This window comes from Glycine soja, chromosome 17 (genome assembly GCF_004193775.1).
Source record: "Glycine soja cultivar W05 chromosome 17, ASM419377v2, whole genome shotgun sequence".
Lineage (NCBI taxonomy): Eukaryota > Viridiplantae > Streptophyta > Magnoliopsida > Fabales > Fabaceae > Glycine > Glycine soja.
Window position 1 is genome coordinate 30,931,207 of NC_041018.1, and position 14,784 is coordinate 30,945,990.

At 32.5% G+C, this 14,784-nt stretch overlaps 2 protein-coding genes across 2 annotated transcripts; both read left to right on the forward strand.

The window, feature by feature from the left end:
* The first annotated feature begins 3,541 nt into the window (after positions 1-3,541).
* LOC114392023 lies at positions 3,542-4,653 on the forward strand. The gene is made up of 2 exons (XM_028353063.1): positions 3,542-4,105; positions 4,184-4,653. The coding sequence occupies exons 1-2, from the start codon at positions 3,757-3,759 to the stop codon at positions 4,345-4,347; spliced, it is 513 nt and encodes a 170-aa protein (XP_028208864.1). The 5' UTR covers positions 3,542-3,756; the 3' UTR covers positions 4,348-4,653.
* Positions 4,654-6,405: 1,752 nt separating this feature from the next.
* LOC114392022 (probable xyloglucan glycosyltransferase 5) lies at positions 6,406-10,079 on the forward strand. The gene is made up of 5 exons (XM_028353062.1): positions 6,406-7,276; positions 7,909-8,217; positions 8,312-8,602; positions 8,754-8,867; positions 8,995-10,079. Exons 1-5 carry the CDS (start codon positions 6,557-6,559, stop codon positions 9,640-9,642), a joined length of 2,082 nt encoding a protein of 693 aa, XP_028208863.1. The 5' UTR covers positions 6,406-6,556; the 3' UTR covers positions 9,643-10,079.
* Positions 10,080-14,784: the final 4,705 nt, after the last annotated feature.

Consider the following 14,784-nt stretch of genomic DNA (forward strand, 5'->3'; position numbering starts at 1 on the left):
TTTATGGTTTGATTGATTTCACCATAGTGAATCAAGGTTTTTCGAAGCTCAAAAATGAAAAACAAAGAACAATGGATAAAGGAATTAGAGTGACACAGCAGAGCTCTTCATTTGAAGATGAAGAGTTCTAATACTATAATGAAACTATATTGGTTCATGATGAAGATAAAACAAGAAAACTTTGCAAAGAAGAAAAGATACACATAGTTCATAGAAGTGTTAGATCTTAGATTAATAGAAGCTTTCTTACTGAAGGTGTTATTGCTCACATATATTTATAGAGCTCAACTATAACTAACTGCAACCAACTTAAGAGCTAATGACAACTCATCTATAACTAACAAAACTAACTAACACTCTAACTGAAAATTGTAACTAAAAATGATTATTCTATCAATAAAGGTCAAGCACCTCATTTGGAGAATTGAAAGAAATTGCCTTCCTACAAGAGTGAGATTACGTTCAAAAGGAGTACAATGCCCATCAATATGAGTTTTGTGCAAAAAATAATTCAAAAAACAATTGGCATCTATTTTTTGATTGTGACATTGTTATCTTGGTTTGGCTAGCTTTTGGAATTTGGCCAAAAATTCAATAATTTGTTCAATAGGCAAAAGGTATACATGAGCTTATTTTTCTCCTCATTGCCTCCCTTAAAGATGATAGCGACTACAACACGTTGACCACTATCTTGTGGACTATCTAGCATCTAAGGAATGACAAGGTGTGGCATGATATTGACACTTCTCCAACTATGACAGTATCCATTGCTTACCAAAACCTATTTGAATGGCAGCAAGCATGCCTCGCTGCACCAACAATCAACCAACACCAAGAACAATATGTAGTTTGGACCCCACCTCCACCAAGACATGTGAAGTGTAACATTGATGTTGCACTCTTCAAGGAGCATAATCAATTTGGGATGAATCTTTGCCTTAGGAACAAATGGGGAAAATTCGAAGTGGCCAAGACCGCAATCAGGTATAACTCACTGAACCCAGTTGAAGCAGAGACTTGGAGCCTTTTACATGCACTGTCATGGCTAAAAGATTATAATTTCCAATAGGTGGATATTGAAATGAATGCAAGGATAATAGTAGATGCCTTACACAACAACTCTCACGGAGCTTCAGAATTTCAAGTTTTAATCAATAAGTGTAAAAAAATATTTTTCTTCTTTTCCAAACCCAGTACTGAGTTTTATAAGACGACAAACAAATCATGTTGCTCATAACCTAACTAGAATGTCAAGATTACAAGCTAGTAGTCATGTCTTCTATCAAGTACTACATTATATTTTCTCATTGATTATTAATGAAATTGCATAAGTATATTTCCTTAAAAAATACTTGAACAATAAACTTTTGTAAAAAAAAAATTGAACAACTCATAGTTATAAAAACTAGATCAGTCCGACTGGTCGGACTGATTCAACTAAAATTCAGCACCCTAGACGGTCTAGTTAAGTTGTAGGAACAAAAATGCGATATACCTAATTTGGCCTAGTTTGGTGAAATCCAATGACCCAATTCGGGTTGGTCCAGTTTGACCTAGTTGAATTTTTTTTACGATTCCTATAACATGTTAAATTGCTAATAACTAACTGTTGAATAACATATAATATGCTCTTATAATATTATTTTCTTTTTTCTTGATAACAACAAATATATAATAACTAATTATAACATATTAATTATAGTATGATTTAATATTTATGTGTTTTATACGTCTTCACCAAACTTGTTTATGATCATTTGATAACTTTTGTATTTAGTCTTGAAAAAATAATAATTTCCTTCGTTATTTAATGATAATGCCCATAAAATAATTTATAGTAATAAATGATTATATAATATTTATAGTTCGATTATAACAATGAATTTAATTTTAGAATATAAAAATATGGATTAATCACATTTTGTTAGGTATTTTATATATATTTTAATTTTTTAATATATATACTAAAGCAACCGGATCAATAAGTTATCCCACTAGTTGATCTTGTCTCGACTGAGTCGATGATTGGATCAATTTTATTAATAATGATTCTATTTGATTGTTAAAGTAGGACTCAATTTGGTAGAAGCTTAAAAAAAGAGTGAATTTGTTAGATTTTTTTTTCCAGTCTTCCCTTCCTGATCATTGCACACTGTTAGTTTTTTTTCACGTCCCTACTTGATTGTTCTATTATCATTAGAGTTTGTTACATATAGTTAGTTAATTATTATTAAAATAATCTAGTATGTTAACGAGCTGTCACTACAACTTTTTAATTATAAATAAAAAGTAAGACTGGCTATAATATAAAAAGTTCGCTTTTATAATAAATTAAAATTAATTTCTTTACGTTTATGTATTGAGTAAAGGGTAACATCTTAAGTCTTAAAAGAATATTGTTTTTATTTTAATTTTTTGTAATTAAATTGATTTTTAAAAGGATGAAGTAATTAATTAGTTAGTTAGTGGTTGTAGTAAAATGAACTTGTAAACAAGTTAATAATTTTAAGTTTTATTCATAAAATGGAAATTTTCCAAAGAAAGACAAATTAATACAACCAACATGTTTATCTATATCTAGTTTATAGTTATTAATAATCAATTATTATGCTTTGGTATATCAATGTATTAATAAATATCTTGTCACTTTGTTGAATGTATTTCCTAATTCATTGGTGAGTTTTATCATAAGACAGATAAATTAAGTAACTCATTTTCTTGTAAAGACTTCTTGACTTTTTTTAATTGTGTCCATCATTTTGATAATATTTCAAATTGTTTCTTTCATCTTATTACTCAAGCAATGAAATAGTTATCTTTGTTTAAAGATAAATAAAAAAGGATCGTGCCACTTTCATATGAATTAGTATCTCAGAAAGAAAAATATTGTTCTTTTCCACTCATTGATTTCTCCAAAGTTTCTTCCATCAGGTGTTTTCTTCATATATTTTTTTATTCTATTCTGTTAATAAAGGATAGATGTTTTTTTGTGTCCATAGACAATTTTATCATTTATTATTTTTAAACTTTTATTATTCCTTTCTAATAACTATTTACTACTATGATGTTTTTACTTTTTTTTTTTAACTTTTATTTAAAAAAGGCAAAGAGACAGGAGTGTATCTCTCCCCTAATAACAATAAGGCAAAATTGCACTTTTGGTCTCCCACTTTTGCTCCAGTTTCACATTTGGTCCCCCGATAATTTAATTCACAAATTCGGTCTCCCATTTTTATAAATATCTCCAATGTTGGTTCGGGACGTCCCAATTGGACGTTGACCATTAGCCTCAGACGTTGATTGTCATGTGTCAACGTCTGATAGGCTCTTGAAAATTTTTACCCATATGTGATGAAAATTTTTTAGGCTTACCCAATTCCCCCTAACCCTAACCCAGTCCCACAAATTCTAAAACCAATTTTTTAAAAATCCCTAACCAAATCCTGTAACCCTTGGAATGTGATATCCATGTCTGCTAGATTCCGCAACAACTCCACCAACGAATCTTCAGACTGATAAATGAGAAGGAAAGAAAAAATCAGAAACACAATGAAGCTTAAAAAAAAGTCATAAATCATGAAATTAAAAGAAAAAAGGCATGGTGAGGGTCTTCGAGTTGCTCTTTAATGTCTAGAATCTTCTTTTGCTTGTTGCTATTGCCCTCTTCCATTTCCTTTTCCCACACACTTCCAATGATCACAATTCACAACAACACTCACTCACCTTAATCAAACAAAACCACACACAACAACAACAATGATGAGATTCTACGACCTCTCCGACACCGACAACGACTCTGCCATCGAAGAAATAATCTCACAGGCCCAAGACGCAGTTGTTCTGGACCAAGTCTCTACCATCAACTCCTCCGCCTTCACTGACGACTCCCTTCTCCCCTCCCACCTTGAAACCCGTTTCCGCAACCTCAAATCCTTCCCTCCCACCAAACCCAAACCCAACACCATCGCCAAAGCTCGCACCTTTTCTTCCAATCTCTCTTCAGCAAACCCCCAAAGTCCTAATTTTTCACCACCAAACAGAACCCAGATTCTGGGTACACCTCTTCGCACGAGAAAAATAGTTTCAGAGAAAAAACTAAAGATGGGTCTCTTTCTGTTTCTGCTTCTTCACCCCTGTTTGCTTCTGCTTCTTCCCCTTACGATTTTCTTGCTTACGGTTGCAGAGAGAGGGAGAGAGAGCTTACGGTTTTCTTGGCGGCAACCATTGTTGCGAAGAGGAACCGGAAGAGGGACGACGATGGCGAGTAAGACTGCCACTAGGGTTGGTTTAGTTTGCTTTGTCTTCAACCTTTGTTGTAATTACATATGTTTTAGGGTTTTCATTTAGGGTTAGGGTTCTTGTCAGCGTAAATAAATTTTACCACAGCTGGGTAAAAAAAGCAAGTCTTTCAAGAGAACCGATCAGACGTTGACACGTGAGAGTCAACGTCTGCGGCTAATGATCAATGTCCGATTGGGACGTCCCGAACTAACATTGCAGGGATTTATAAAAATGGGGAACCAAATTTGTAAATTAAATTAGCAGGAGACCAAATGCGAAGCTGGAGTAAAAGTGGAGGACCAAAAATATAATTTTGCGTAACAGTAAACTTAATTCTTCGCAAAATTCTTCACTCTTGCGAAGTAAACTTAATTCTTCACTCTTGCTATTACTTAAACTCCTTACTACCTGGCCGAATCTAATGGATTTCTCAAAGTTAATTCTTGGTTGATTTTGATGATTATTTTGGCAGTTTTCATATTAAACTCACGTTTAATCAAAGTATTTGTTTAAAAAATCGAAAGCTAATAGTTTTAATAGAATGAATTTATTGGTAAGATAATAATTTTAAAATTAGTTTATATAATGAACATTAAATAAAACAAACTAACATAACTAACATGTTTATATACCTAGATTTTAGAGTAGTATTAAATAAGAAGATTTTTTTTACATAAGAGTGAGACAAATAAATATTAATTGTTATATTTTATTATTGATGATTAAGTTATGTAGTCACGTTATATCACTTCTTTAAGTAATAACATAAATTTAAGAAATTTCTATTTTAATCATTTATGCGTGTTTATACAATCCAAACTTAGTACTTCTTTAACATAAATCTCCTGATCTTTAATCATTAATTATTATACCCTAATTATCAACAAAGTTCGACACAACTATTAGATAGTCGGATTCTTTAATTATATTGGGTGTGAAAGATTTCATTTCTTATCGTGTGGGTATAGAAAAAACTTTTAAGGAATGCAATACGTATGGTTTTTACTCTCAGAAAAAAATTAGTGATAAATTTGTTTGGGGAAGCTTCTTTAAAAATTACTTATAGGAGAAGAAAGATAAGAATTTTTTTAATGAGTTCTTTTATAAGTTAAAATGAATTCTTAGTTAATTTGTGGATCTCCTCTCGTTTCATAAATTATATGAAAAAAAATTATAAATTCATTAATGAAAATCTCATTTTAATTTATAAAAAAAAAACTCATCTAATTCTTCTTATTTTTTTTCTTAGAACTGTTTTTAAAAATAACTTATCCGAACAGGCCATCAGTACGTGACTTTTAGAAGTTAAGAAATATCCTAATTAAATAAAGAAGAAGAATGGTGCCACTTTTAGTAAAGTTCATCAATTGTACTTAGAATTTTCAACTCATTCTAGCTAGTGGGTAGACCAATGGTCTTTATTTCAATTGAATTAAATTCCTTAGAAAGAAAAGAATTGTTCTCTTCTACTCATTCGGTTCTCAAAACTTCCTTCCTCCATGTGTTTTTCCCCTAGTTAACTCTTGGTTGATTTGGATTATTACTTTTGCAGTTTTCACATAAAACTCACATTGTAAAATAAATTCATGCTGACTAACTCATTTTACAAGAATGTTGATTCAAATCTGGCTGCCAATGTAAAAAATTTCTTGGAAGACAATATATAAATACTCTTCTAAGCATTTAGTCTTGAGGCATGCGTCGCCTTGCTGAATTCCTAAGACCCAATTCTCCTAAATTTTTGTTAAAAAAAAATTATGCTTAGAGTCAAAACTCAAAAGGGTAAGGGAATGTGGAATTAGTTAACTGGAGTAAACCCACTTGATGTTACTAGCATCTTACAGCTGCAGATAGATAGAGATACCTTCCCTCATAATGGTGGCTTTCCCATGTTAGGTACCCTTTTCTTTCTTTTAGAGACCCTCCACACTACAAAAGAAGCCCCTTCTCACTCAGTTCACGTTTCTCACTTTTTGTGTGCCTGCAGCAGCATTTACTTATTAAATGCTGAACCTCCAAGAGGGTGGTTCTCCTTCTGGACCAAGTTGGAATTTCTAGCTACTTGTTGCCACAAAATGATTGGTCTCATTTTCATGGGGGGGGGGGGGGGGGGGGGGGGGGGGTTGAGATCTGAGTCTTTAGTCTTTTTCACTGAAAAAGATCTATAAAGTTGGTGTCTTGAGTCCTTGTTTGTATGTATGTGTATATAAATGCTATGTGTGCTTGTAGACTTGTAGTGAGTCGTTTTTGTGTGGAAGTGTGAATCTGTGTGGAAATGGCTCCAAGCTTTGATTTTGCCAATAGGTGGATGAAGGAGACTCAAAAGGGTACCCCAGTTGTGGTCACAATGGAGAACCCTACTTTCTCTGTTGTGGAGATTAATGGTGCTGATGCTGCATTCATGCCAGTGGAGAAAACACGTGGCAAGAATGCTAAGCAAGTCACATGGTTCTTGTTTCTCAAGGCTTACCATGCTATTGGCTGTGTAACTTGGTTTGCCACAGTTTTGTGGTCTTTCATGGGAGCTATAGGGAAGAGGTTGATTCATAGGGAGGGTTTGGCCTTGGAGAGTGAGAAGTTGGAGAAGGGGAAGATTCTGTTTAGGGTCATCAAGGTGTTCGTTGTGAGTTCTTTGGTGGTTATGGTGTTTGAGGTGGTGGCTTACTTGCAAGGCTGGCATTTTGGGAATCCAAGTTTGCACATTCCTCGCCCTGTGGATTTGGAAGGACTGATGTACTTGGTTTATGTTGCTTGGCTGACCTTTCGTGGCGAGTACATTGCTCCACCAATGCAGGCACTTTCAAAGTTTTGTATTGTTCTGTTCCTTATACAGTCAGTGGACCGTATGATGCTTTGCTTTGGGTGCTTTTGGATAAAATACAAGAGGATTAAGCCTAAGATTGACGGGGATGCCCTCAAGGTTGATGATATTGAAGGATCTGCGTGTAACCATCCCATGGTTCTAGTTCAGATTCCCATGTGTAATGAGAGGGAGGTAAGACTTCAGACTTATGTTTCTTCTTGTCCATTATATGGTAGTTTAAGCTGTTGCTACTATTTAATGTAGCAGCAAATTTCAATATATAAATTTTATTTAGTTATTTATTTATTGAAGAGACTAGATTACATGATTTTTAGTCCTATGAAAAGGGGTGGAGGGAGATCAGGAAGGACATTAAAGGAAATTATTAAAAGAGATCTCATGATGCATAATATCCCTAAGAATTTAATTTAGTTTGTAACTAAGCTTAATGACATCATCATGTAATCCATGTAACAGACCTTGCTTAGTGAGATAAGATTATTGTTGTATTTATTTACTCGAATAGATTTGGAAAATGTCTCAAGAAGCTATATAACTTGTTATGCAAATGTCATCTCGAATTAGAAGAAAAAATGCTTTTTAAGCCTACACATCTTAGAGTAATGAGCTCCTTATTTTCAGTTTCTGTAATACACAGCATTACTTAATAATTGACAAGATAAGTCTTTATCTTATTAGTGTTGGGGGTGATGTGTAGTATTGAGGCATTTGTAAGTATGTCACTCTAATAAGCAATCAGTGACAACACATGATTTTCACTTGATAGAATTTTAATCCTATGCCTTTGTGCTGATTTCATGCAGGTGTATGAGCAGTCTATTTCTGCAGTATGCCAAATTAATTGGCCAAGGGACTGTTTACTAATTCAAGTACTTGATGATTCGGATGATGAGAGCATACAGTGGTTAATTAAGACTGAGGTCACAAAATGGAGCCAAAAGGGAATCAACATAATCTACAGGCATCGCTTAGTCAGGACGGGATATAAAGCTGGGAATCTCAAGTCTGCAATGAGCTGTGACTATGTGAAAGACTATGAGTTTGTTGCAATTTTCGACGCAGATTTCCAACCAAATCCTGATTTTCTTAAGCAAACCGTGCCATATTTCAAGGTTAAGAAGAGAACACCAAACATATTCAACAAAGATTCTTGGTAAATCTGTGTTTAGCGTAATTTTTAATGCATATGCCCGTCTTCTATTACAGGACAATCCTGAATTAGGCCTTGTCCAAGCTAGATGGGCTTTTGTGAACAAGGATGAGAACTTGTTGACACGTCTCCAGAACATTAACTTATGCTTCCATTTTGAGGTAGAACAGCAGGTCAATGGGGCATTTCTCAACTTTTTTGGATTTAATGGAACTGCTGGTGTTTGGAGAATCAAGACCCTAGAAGAGTCCGGGGGCTGGCTCGAGAGGACCACCGTAGAAGATATGGATATTGCCGTCCGAGCACATCTCAATGGCTGGAAATTTATCTTTGTAAATGATGTTAAGGTAATCATAGATGAGAATTGTTTGTCCATTAATATCTCCATTCTTTGCAGTACATACTATAGTGCTACTAGAATAGTATTCATATACATGCTAATGTGACATTTTGCTTAACTAAACTACTCTTGAAATCTTCAAATTCGTAAATTTTCAGGTACTTTGTGAAGTTCCTGAGTCCTATGAAGCTTATAGGAAGCAGCAGCACCGGTGGCATTCCGGTCCAATGCAACTTTTCAGATTGTGTCTTCCAGCAATTTTGAGATCTAAGGTATATCTGTTACTCAGCTAAAGGTAGTAAATAGAATAATGATAAGTGAAAACAAATTCTGCTAACTTGCAAGTATTCCTTAAATATACACAACAACCTAAAGGACCTCAATTCTCTTTAACTGCAGATATCACCATGGAAGAAAGGGAATTTAATACTGCTATTCTTTCTGTTGAGAAAACTCATTCTTCCCTTTTACTCCTTCACCTTATTTTGCATAATTCTTCCTTTAACCATGTTCGTCCCGGAGGCCAAGCTTCCTCTATGGGTGATCTGCTATATACCTGTATTTATGTCATTCCTCAACATTCTTCCTGCCCCGAAATCTTTTCCTTTTCTTGTTCCATACCTTCTTTTTGAAAACACCATGTCTGTCACCAAATTCAATGCCATGATCTCTGGACTCTTCCAGTTGGGTAGTTCTTATGAATGGATTGTCACAAAGAAGGCTGGCAGGTCATCAGAGTCCGATTTAGTGGCGGCAGCAGAAAGGGAAGCCAAGTCAATAATAGAACAACAAAAGATCCATAGAGGAGCTTCTGACCGTGTACTTGTTGAGTCAAACCAAAGTAAGGAACATAAAGAAACAAGTGGAAAACCTGTTAAGAAAGCTAACAAAATATATAAGAAAGAGTTGACTTTGGCATTCCTCTTACTCACAGCTTCTGTCAAGAGTCTGTTGTCTGCACAAGGAGTTCACTTTTACTATCTTCTTTTCCAAGGAGTGACTTTCCTCCTTGTTGGTCTTGATCTAATTGGGCAGCAGATGAGCTAGTTTTGATTCAAAACAAGAAAAAAAGGAGAATAAATGGAAAGAAAATAAGCTTCATATTCTTGCTGCAAAACAAGCAATGTTGTAAAAGAAAGGGGTTCTCTTTTATTGAATTCTATCATTTCTGTTCTCACACCATTCATCCCAAATTTCAAATATAGACCTGGTCATTATATTGAATTCTTGCTTATAGATAAGACTGGAAAAATTTTCATTTTTGTAAGTTGTGTTATAGTTAGTGTCTTTTTTTTTTTTAATGAGATTTGGGAGTCTATCTTCAAGTTTAGTATTTTACAATTCCGAAGGTCTGAGTGGAGTGTAACCCAAACTTGCTTGATGCTTCTTGAACCATAGGTGCCTTCTATTTGGTAAAGGCTACATCTTTCGGTCAATTCATCTTGTTTATCTAAAAAAAAGTAAATTTTAATTCCCCCTACTCACAATTTGTGAATTGATTTATTTTTTATTTCAATCTTGTTCTAATTTTAGTTATGTTTATATAAATTCACCCAAATTTATTTGAATTTAAGTATAGTTGATTTAAATTAATCTTAGTCTTAATAATTTAATTTTATCAGCTTACCCTTTGTCTTTATTATGGTGCAAATTAGTTTAACCATTTTACCCATCCTATTCGTTCCTTGTATATAAAGTCACATCATTAGTGGTAGTATAACATATTATAAAATACCATTAATTCATTTCATTCTTAACCAGTGGTGCAAATTATTTTAACCAAATGTGTTTCAAATAAGGAAAATTCAATTGCGAATTAATTGATAATTTTTTATTTCATAATTAGTTATTTAGTTCTAAGCAATTGATTGTTTTTTAAATTTTCTTTATTAATCAAAACAGTTTTAGTTATTAACATAGTATAACATAGTTAATAGATAACCTAATTGTTTCAACTTGCAATCAAATACTTGATCTCCATGTATGTATGCTTGGAAGAACACTTTTTAAATGAATATAAGTACTTTTTAAACAAAAAACACCTTATATATAAAAAAAAAAAAACAGTTTTAGTCCATAATAATCTAAGATAGTGTTAAAGGGTTCACAACAATTCATGCAATCTGCATAAATAGTATCAAGATTCACAACAATAATTTAATCAACCAAACCAGCTGAATTAGATTCATGACAAAACGGTTTTAATTATTTTTCTCGTAAACATGCAATTTGCCTGTTTTACATGCACGAATCAAGGCTCTATAAACCAAAGTGATGTAGGCAAGCAAATAGAAGAGACAAGCTCATGTGGTTTGATACTTTATTTGGACCCACTAATAGATTCATTGTCTTTTAAACCGATTCCTACATCACTGACCCAGCTAAGTAGGAAATGAGGGGTACTTGCTATGCTTGTATGGTAATGATGCCACGTGAGTGATGAGCGGTTCAGGATGGAATTGGCTTACTACCTTTAAAGGATATTTAAGACATGACATCGAATTACCTTCAAAAGGAAAAAAAAATCCACCATATATTATATTTCATTCCTCATTTTAAAATTGAAATAAGTTTATATATATCCTTTTAAAAAATATATTATACACTTTTTAAAGTAATTTTACATAATTATTCAATTACAAAATATTATATATGATAAATTTATTGAATTTTATAATAATTATCTTAAAAAATCATATAAATAATAATTTATGATTAAATAATGGTGTAAAACTAATTCATGAGCATTAAATTCTTTTTTTTCTAGTAAACATGCATTTTCTTATTTTACAAAGGTGTTTTATGATTTTTATATTGAATCGAAATGATATTGTTTCTTTAATTATTATATTATTTAATAATTAAAGACAAATTTTTAGTTTGGATTAACTATATAATTAGTTTTTTTTATAATTCAAATTTCAATTCAATTTTTCAATTATTAAAAAATTGAATCAGATATTTTAATTATTTAAAAACACTTATTGTGACATACGTAATCTCAAGGTCATTCTGACTTGACTTCTTGTGATTGTTTATTTGAAAATAATTGTCTCCACCATAGACATGCTAATTTAAAATTGTAAAAATCATATATTTTACGTTCAATGATAAAAATGAGAGCAAATGCATATTCTTACGACTTTGGCAGGCAAACATAAAAGTATAGTGTTGGGTTGGACTTGGATAAGAGCATAGTGGGAGATCCTAAATTAGTATCTTATATTATTTTTTTTATTCCAAGATCACGCAGGATTGAAGATTTTTTAATATCTCTTTTATTTTTTTTATTAATAGATCTTATTTTAGAATCTTAGATAAATTTTAATAGGTTTTACATGAACTCTACCTTAAATATTTATTTAATTAAATATAATTAATTAAGTAATTAAATTTAATTAATAAAACATGTAAGGAAAAAAATTATAAATATTAAGAAATGGGAAAATAAACATAAATTTAATTTTTATTTATGAGTAAATATTAAAAAAATGAAAAATACATAACTTTGATAATATAAAAATGCAATACATTAATATCAAAGAAAAATTAAATGACTAGTTTCATAACGGTTAGTTTCATAACGTCTACTTATGCAACAAATAGTTTCATTATAGCTAGTTTTATAACGATTAAGTTTCACAAATAAAAAAAGTTAAACAAATGAAAAAACGGTTACCATTTTTTTTAAAGACAAATCAAACATGATTCCTAAAAATACAACTTAAAAAGACAGTTACAACAAATTAAAACTACCTAACAAATTAATACTACATACCTAGTTTACGTCTAATTATTTTACAAAATGCTTGATAGTATTTGGAGTTGACTTTCGAACATTGTAGATATGTCCTTCATTAGAATGTCGTAGTACTTATTTTTCAATGTTTTCTTCCTTAAGACTCTAGTTTGACGTTGAGAATATTTTTTTCCCTTATTGCTTCCTTCACACTAGTCAAGTCCACAAGATTGGTAGATATTCCTACCCATTTCCCCTTGCTCTTCCTTTTGGCTACCTTTCGACCCATTGGACGAACAATTAAAGACGGCATGTCAGCTTTAGAATCTTCTATCAGTGTTTTTGAATTAGATGACGATGAATATGCCCCAAATGCGGAAATCTTCTTCCTTTTAAAGTCATTTTCAATAAACTGGTCCAACCATTTCGGTTGATCTTTTAGAAGTCGTCAAGCATGCTCCAAACAAAAATCGATTCCTTCGTCTTCCTTTTCCAAATAGCATATGCATGAAGCATGACATCATTATATGTGCAACCGCTTTTCTTCAATGATACAACTTGCTTGTAATGACCCTTGAACTTTTGCACGCCTAGATTAATTTTTTGCTATCGTGATTTTAGTTGATTCACTGCTCTTTCCCATAGTTCCCCTCGAAATTTGTTGTTACTCTTATGAAATAACATCTTGGTTGACCATCACCAATAATTGGATCCATTGAGACATTAAGCCACAAACTAATAAGATGTGTATCCTCTTCAATAGAAAAGAAAACTCTCAACTTCTTTTTTTGTAGAATACTTTCCTCGTTCCATTAGTGTGATGTTTTGTAGCCCAATTTGAGTAGAAAATTATGGAAATTGTGTTTCAACGTCATCATTGGAAGGAATTTATGGACCATTAGAACTATTGGGAGGCTTACGAAACATGGAAGATTTTTTTTGTGGTGTTGAAGGAAAAGTTTGAGAACTTTGAGAATTTTCCGTGGAAGGGGTTTGATTATTTTGCATAAAATTCATTGGTGGTGGTAGTGACAAATAGGGAAAAACGAAGGAGGATTTTGAGAATTTTCGATGAAAGGGGTTTGATTATTTTACATAAAATTCACTGGTGGTGGTGGTGGCAAGTAGGGAAAAAATGGAGGAGGGTTTTGAGAATTTCCGATGAAAAGGAATTGATTATTTTGCATAGCATTCATTGATGGTGGTGGTGGCAAGTAGGGGAAAAATGAAGAAGAATTTTGAAAATTTTCGTTCGAATGAAGAAGTTAATAATTTTGCAAAAAATTGTAATAAACTTGCCAATTATACTGATTTGGATCCATTAAGGATGAAACTAAAGCAAGAGATTGAGATTGCAAGTAAGAGATTAGATTGCAAGTAAGAGATTGAGAAATAAAGGATGATAAGGAGAATTGGTATGCAAAATATCAACAATATATGTTCAATTATAGGTTATAATATATATATATATATATATATATATATATATATATATATATATATATATATATATATATATATTAAAAAAAACACAATCTACTATAAATAGACTAAAAAAAATTATCAATACTAGTTGTCTATTGATTGAAAAGCAGCAATAATTTTTTTGGAAGCCAACGTTCAGTTCTCCAATGTTCATTTTTATGCAACGTTCAATTTTACTTTTTTTAATTTTTTTTCTCTTCAACCTCCCCCTCACCCTCGCCTTTCCCCCCCCAATCCGCATCCATACCCTTCCTCTTCCCCTCTCCCTTTCCTTTTATTTCTCTACGCCTCCCCTTCCCTTTCCCCTCACCCTCACATTTTTTCCCAATCCGTGTCAAGACCGTTCCTCTTCCCTGCTCCCCTTCCTTTTTTTTCTCTCTCTAGGTAATGCGGCAGTGTTGTCAAATCACCACACCTTCGCTGATGCAACAAAGCCATATACCGGAGAAGATCTCTTGTTACGGTGGTTCGTCGGAATGTAGCATGCAACCCATTTCATGAACCTTTTTTTCATGTTATTTGATTTAATCTTATTGGATGAACTAATCTTGTTTTTTTTTAGTGGATTTGATTTTTTGTTCTTATTTTATTTTGATTCAACCCATTTCATTTGCTATTCTTCCCTTGCATCTTCAATTCGTTACTTCCCTCCCAAACCTGTTCAACCAGTCACATTAATAGGGTTCTTGAGGGTTCTTGTGCAAGACCCATTCTTACACCATGGAGATCCTAGGTTTGTCTCTACTATTGGATCTTAGCAAAAATGGATCTTGAGTGTAAGAACCCACTCCAAGATCCTGCCCTAACGTTGCTTTAATACACTTGTTTCATCACAATGCTCCAATCACAAAACATAAATCATATATGTACAAAAAGAAATAGTTCTAGGCAAATATAGAGAACAAAAGCATTGTCAAGATGGAAAATCTTTAAATAGTTCAAAGAATATATTTTAACTACAAATG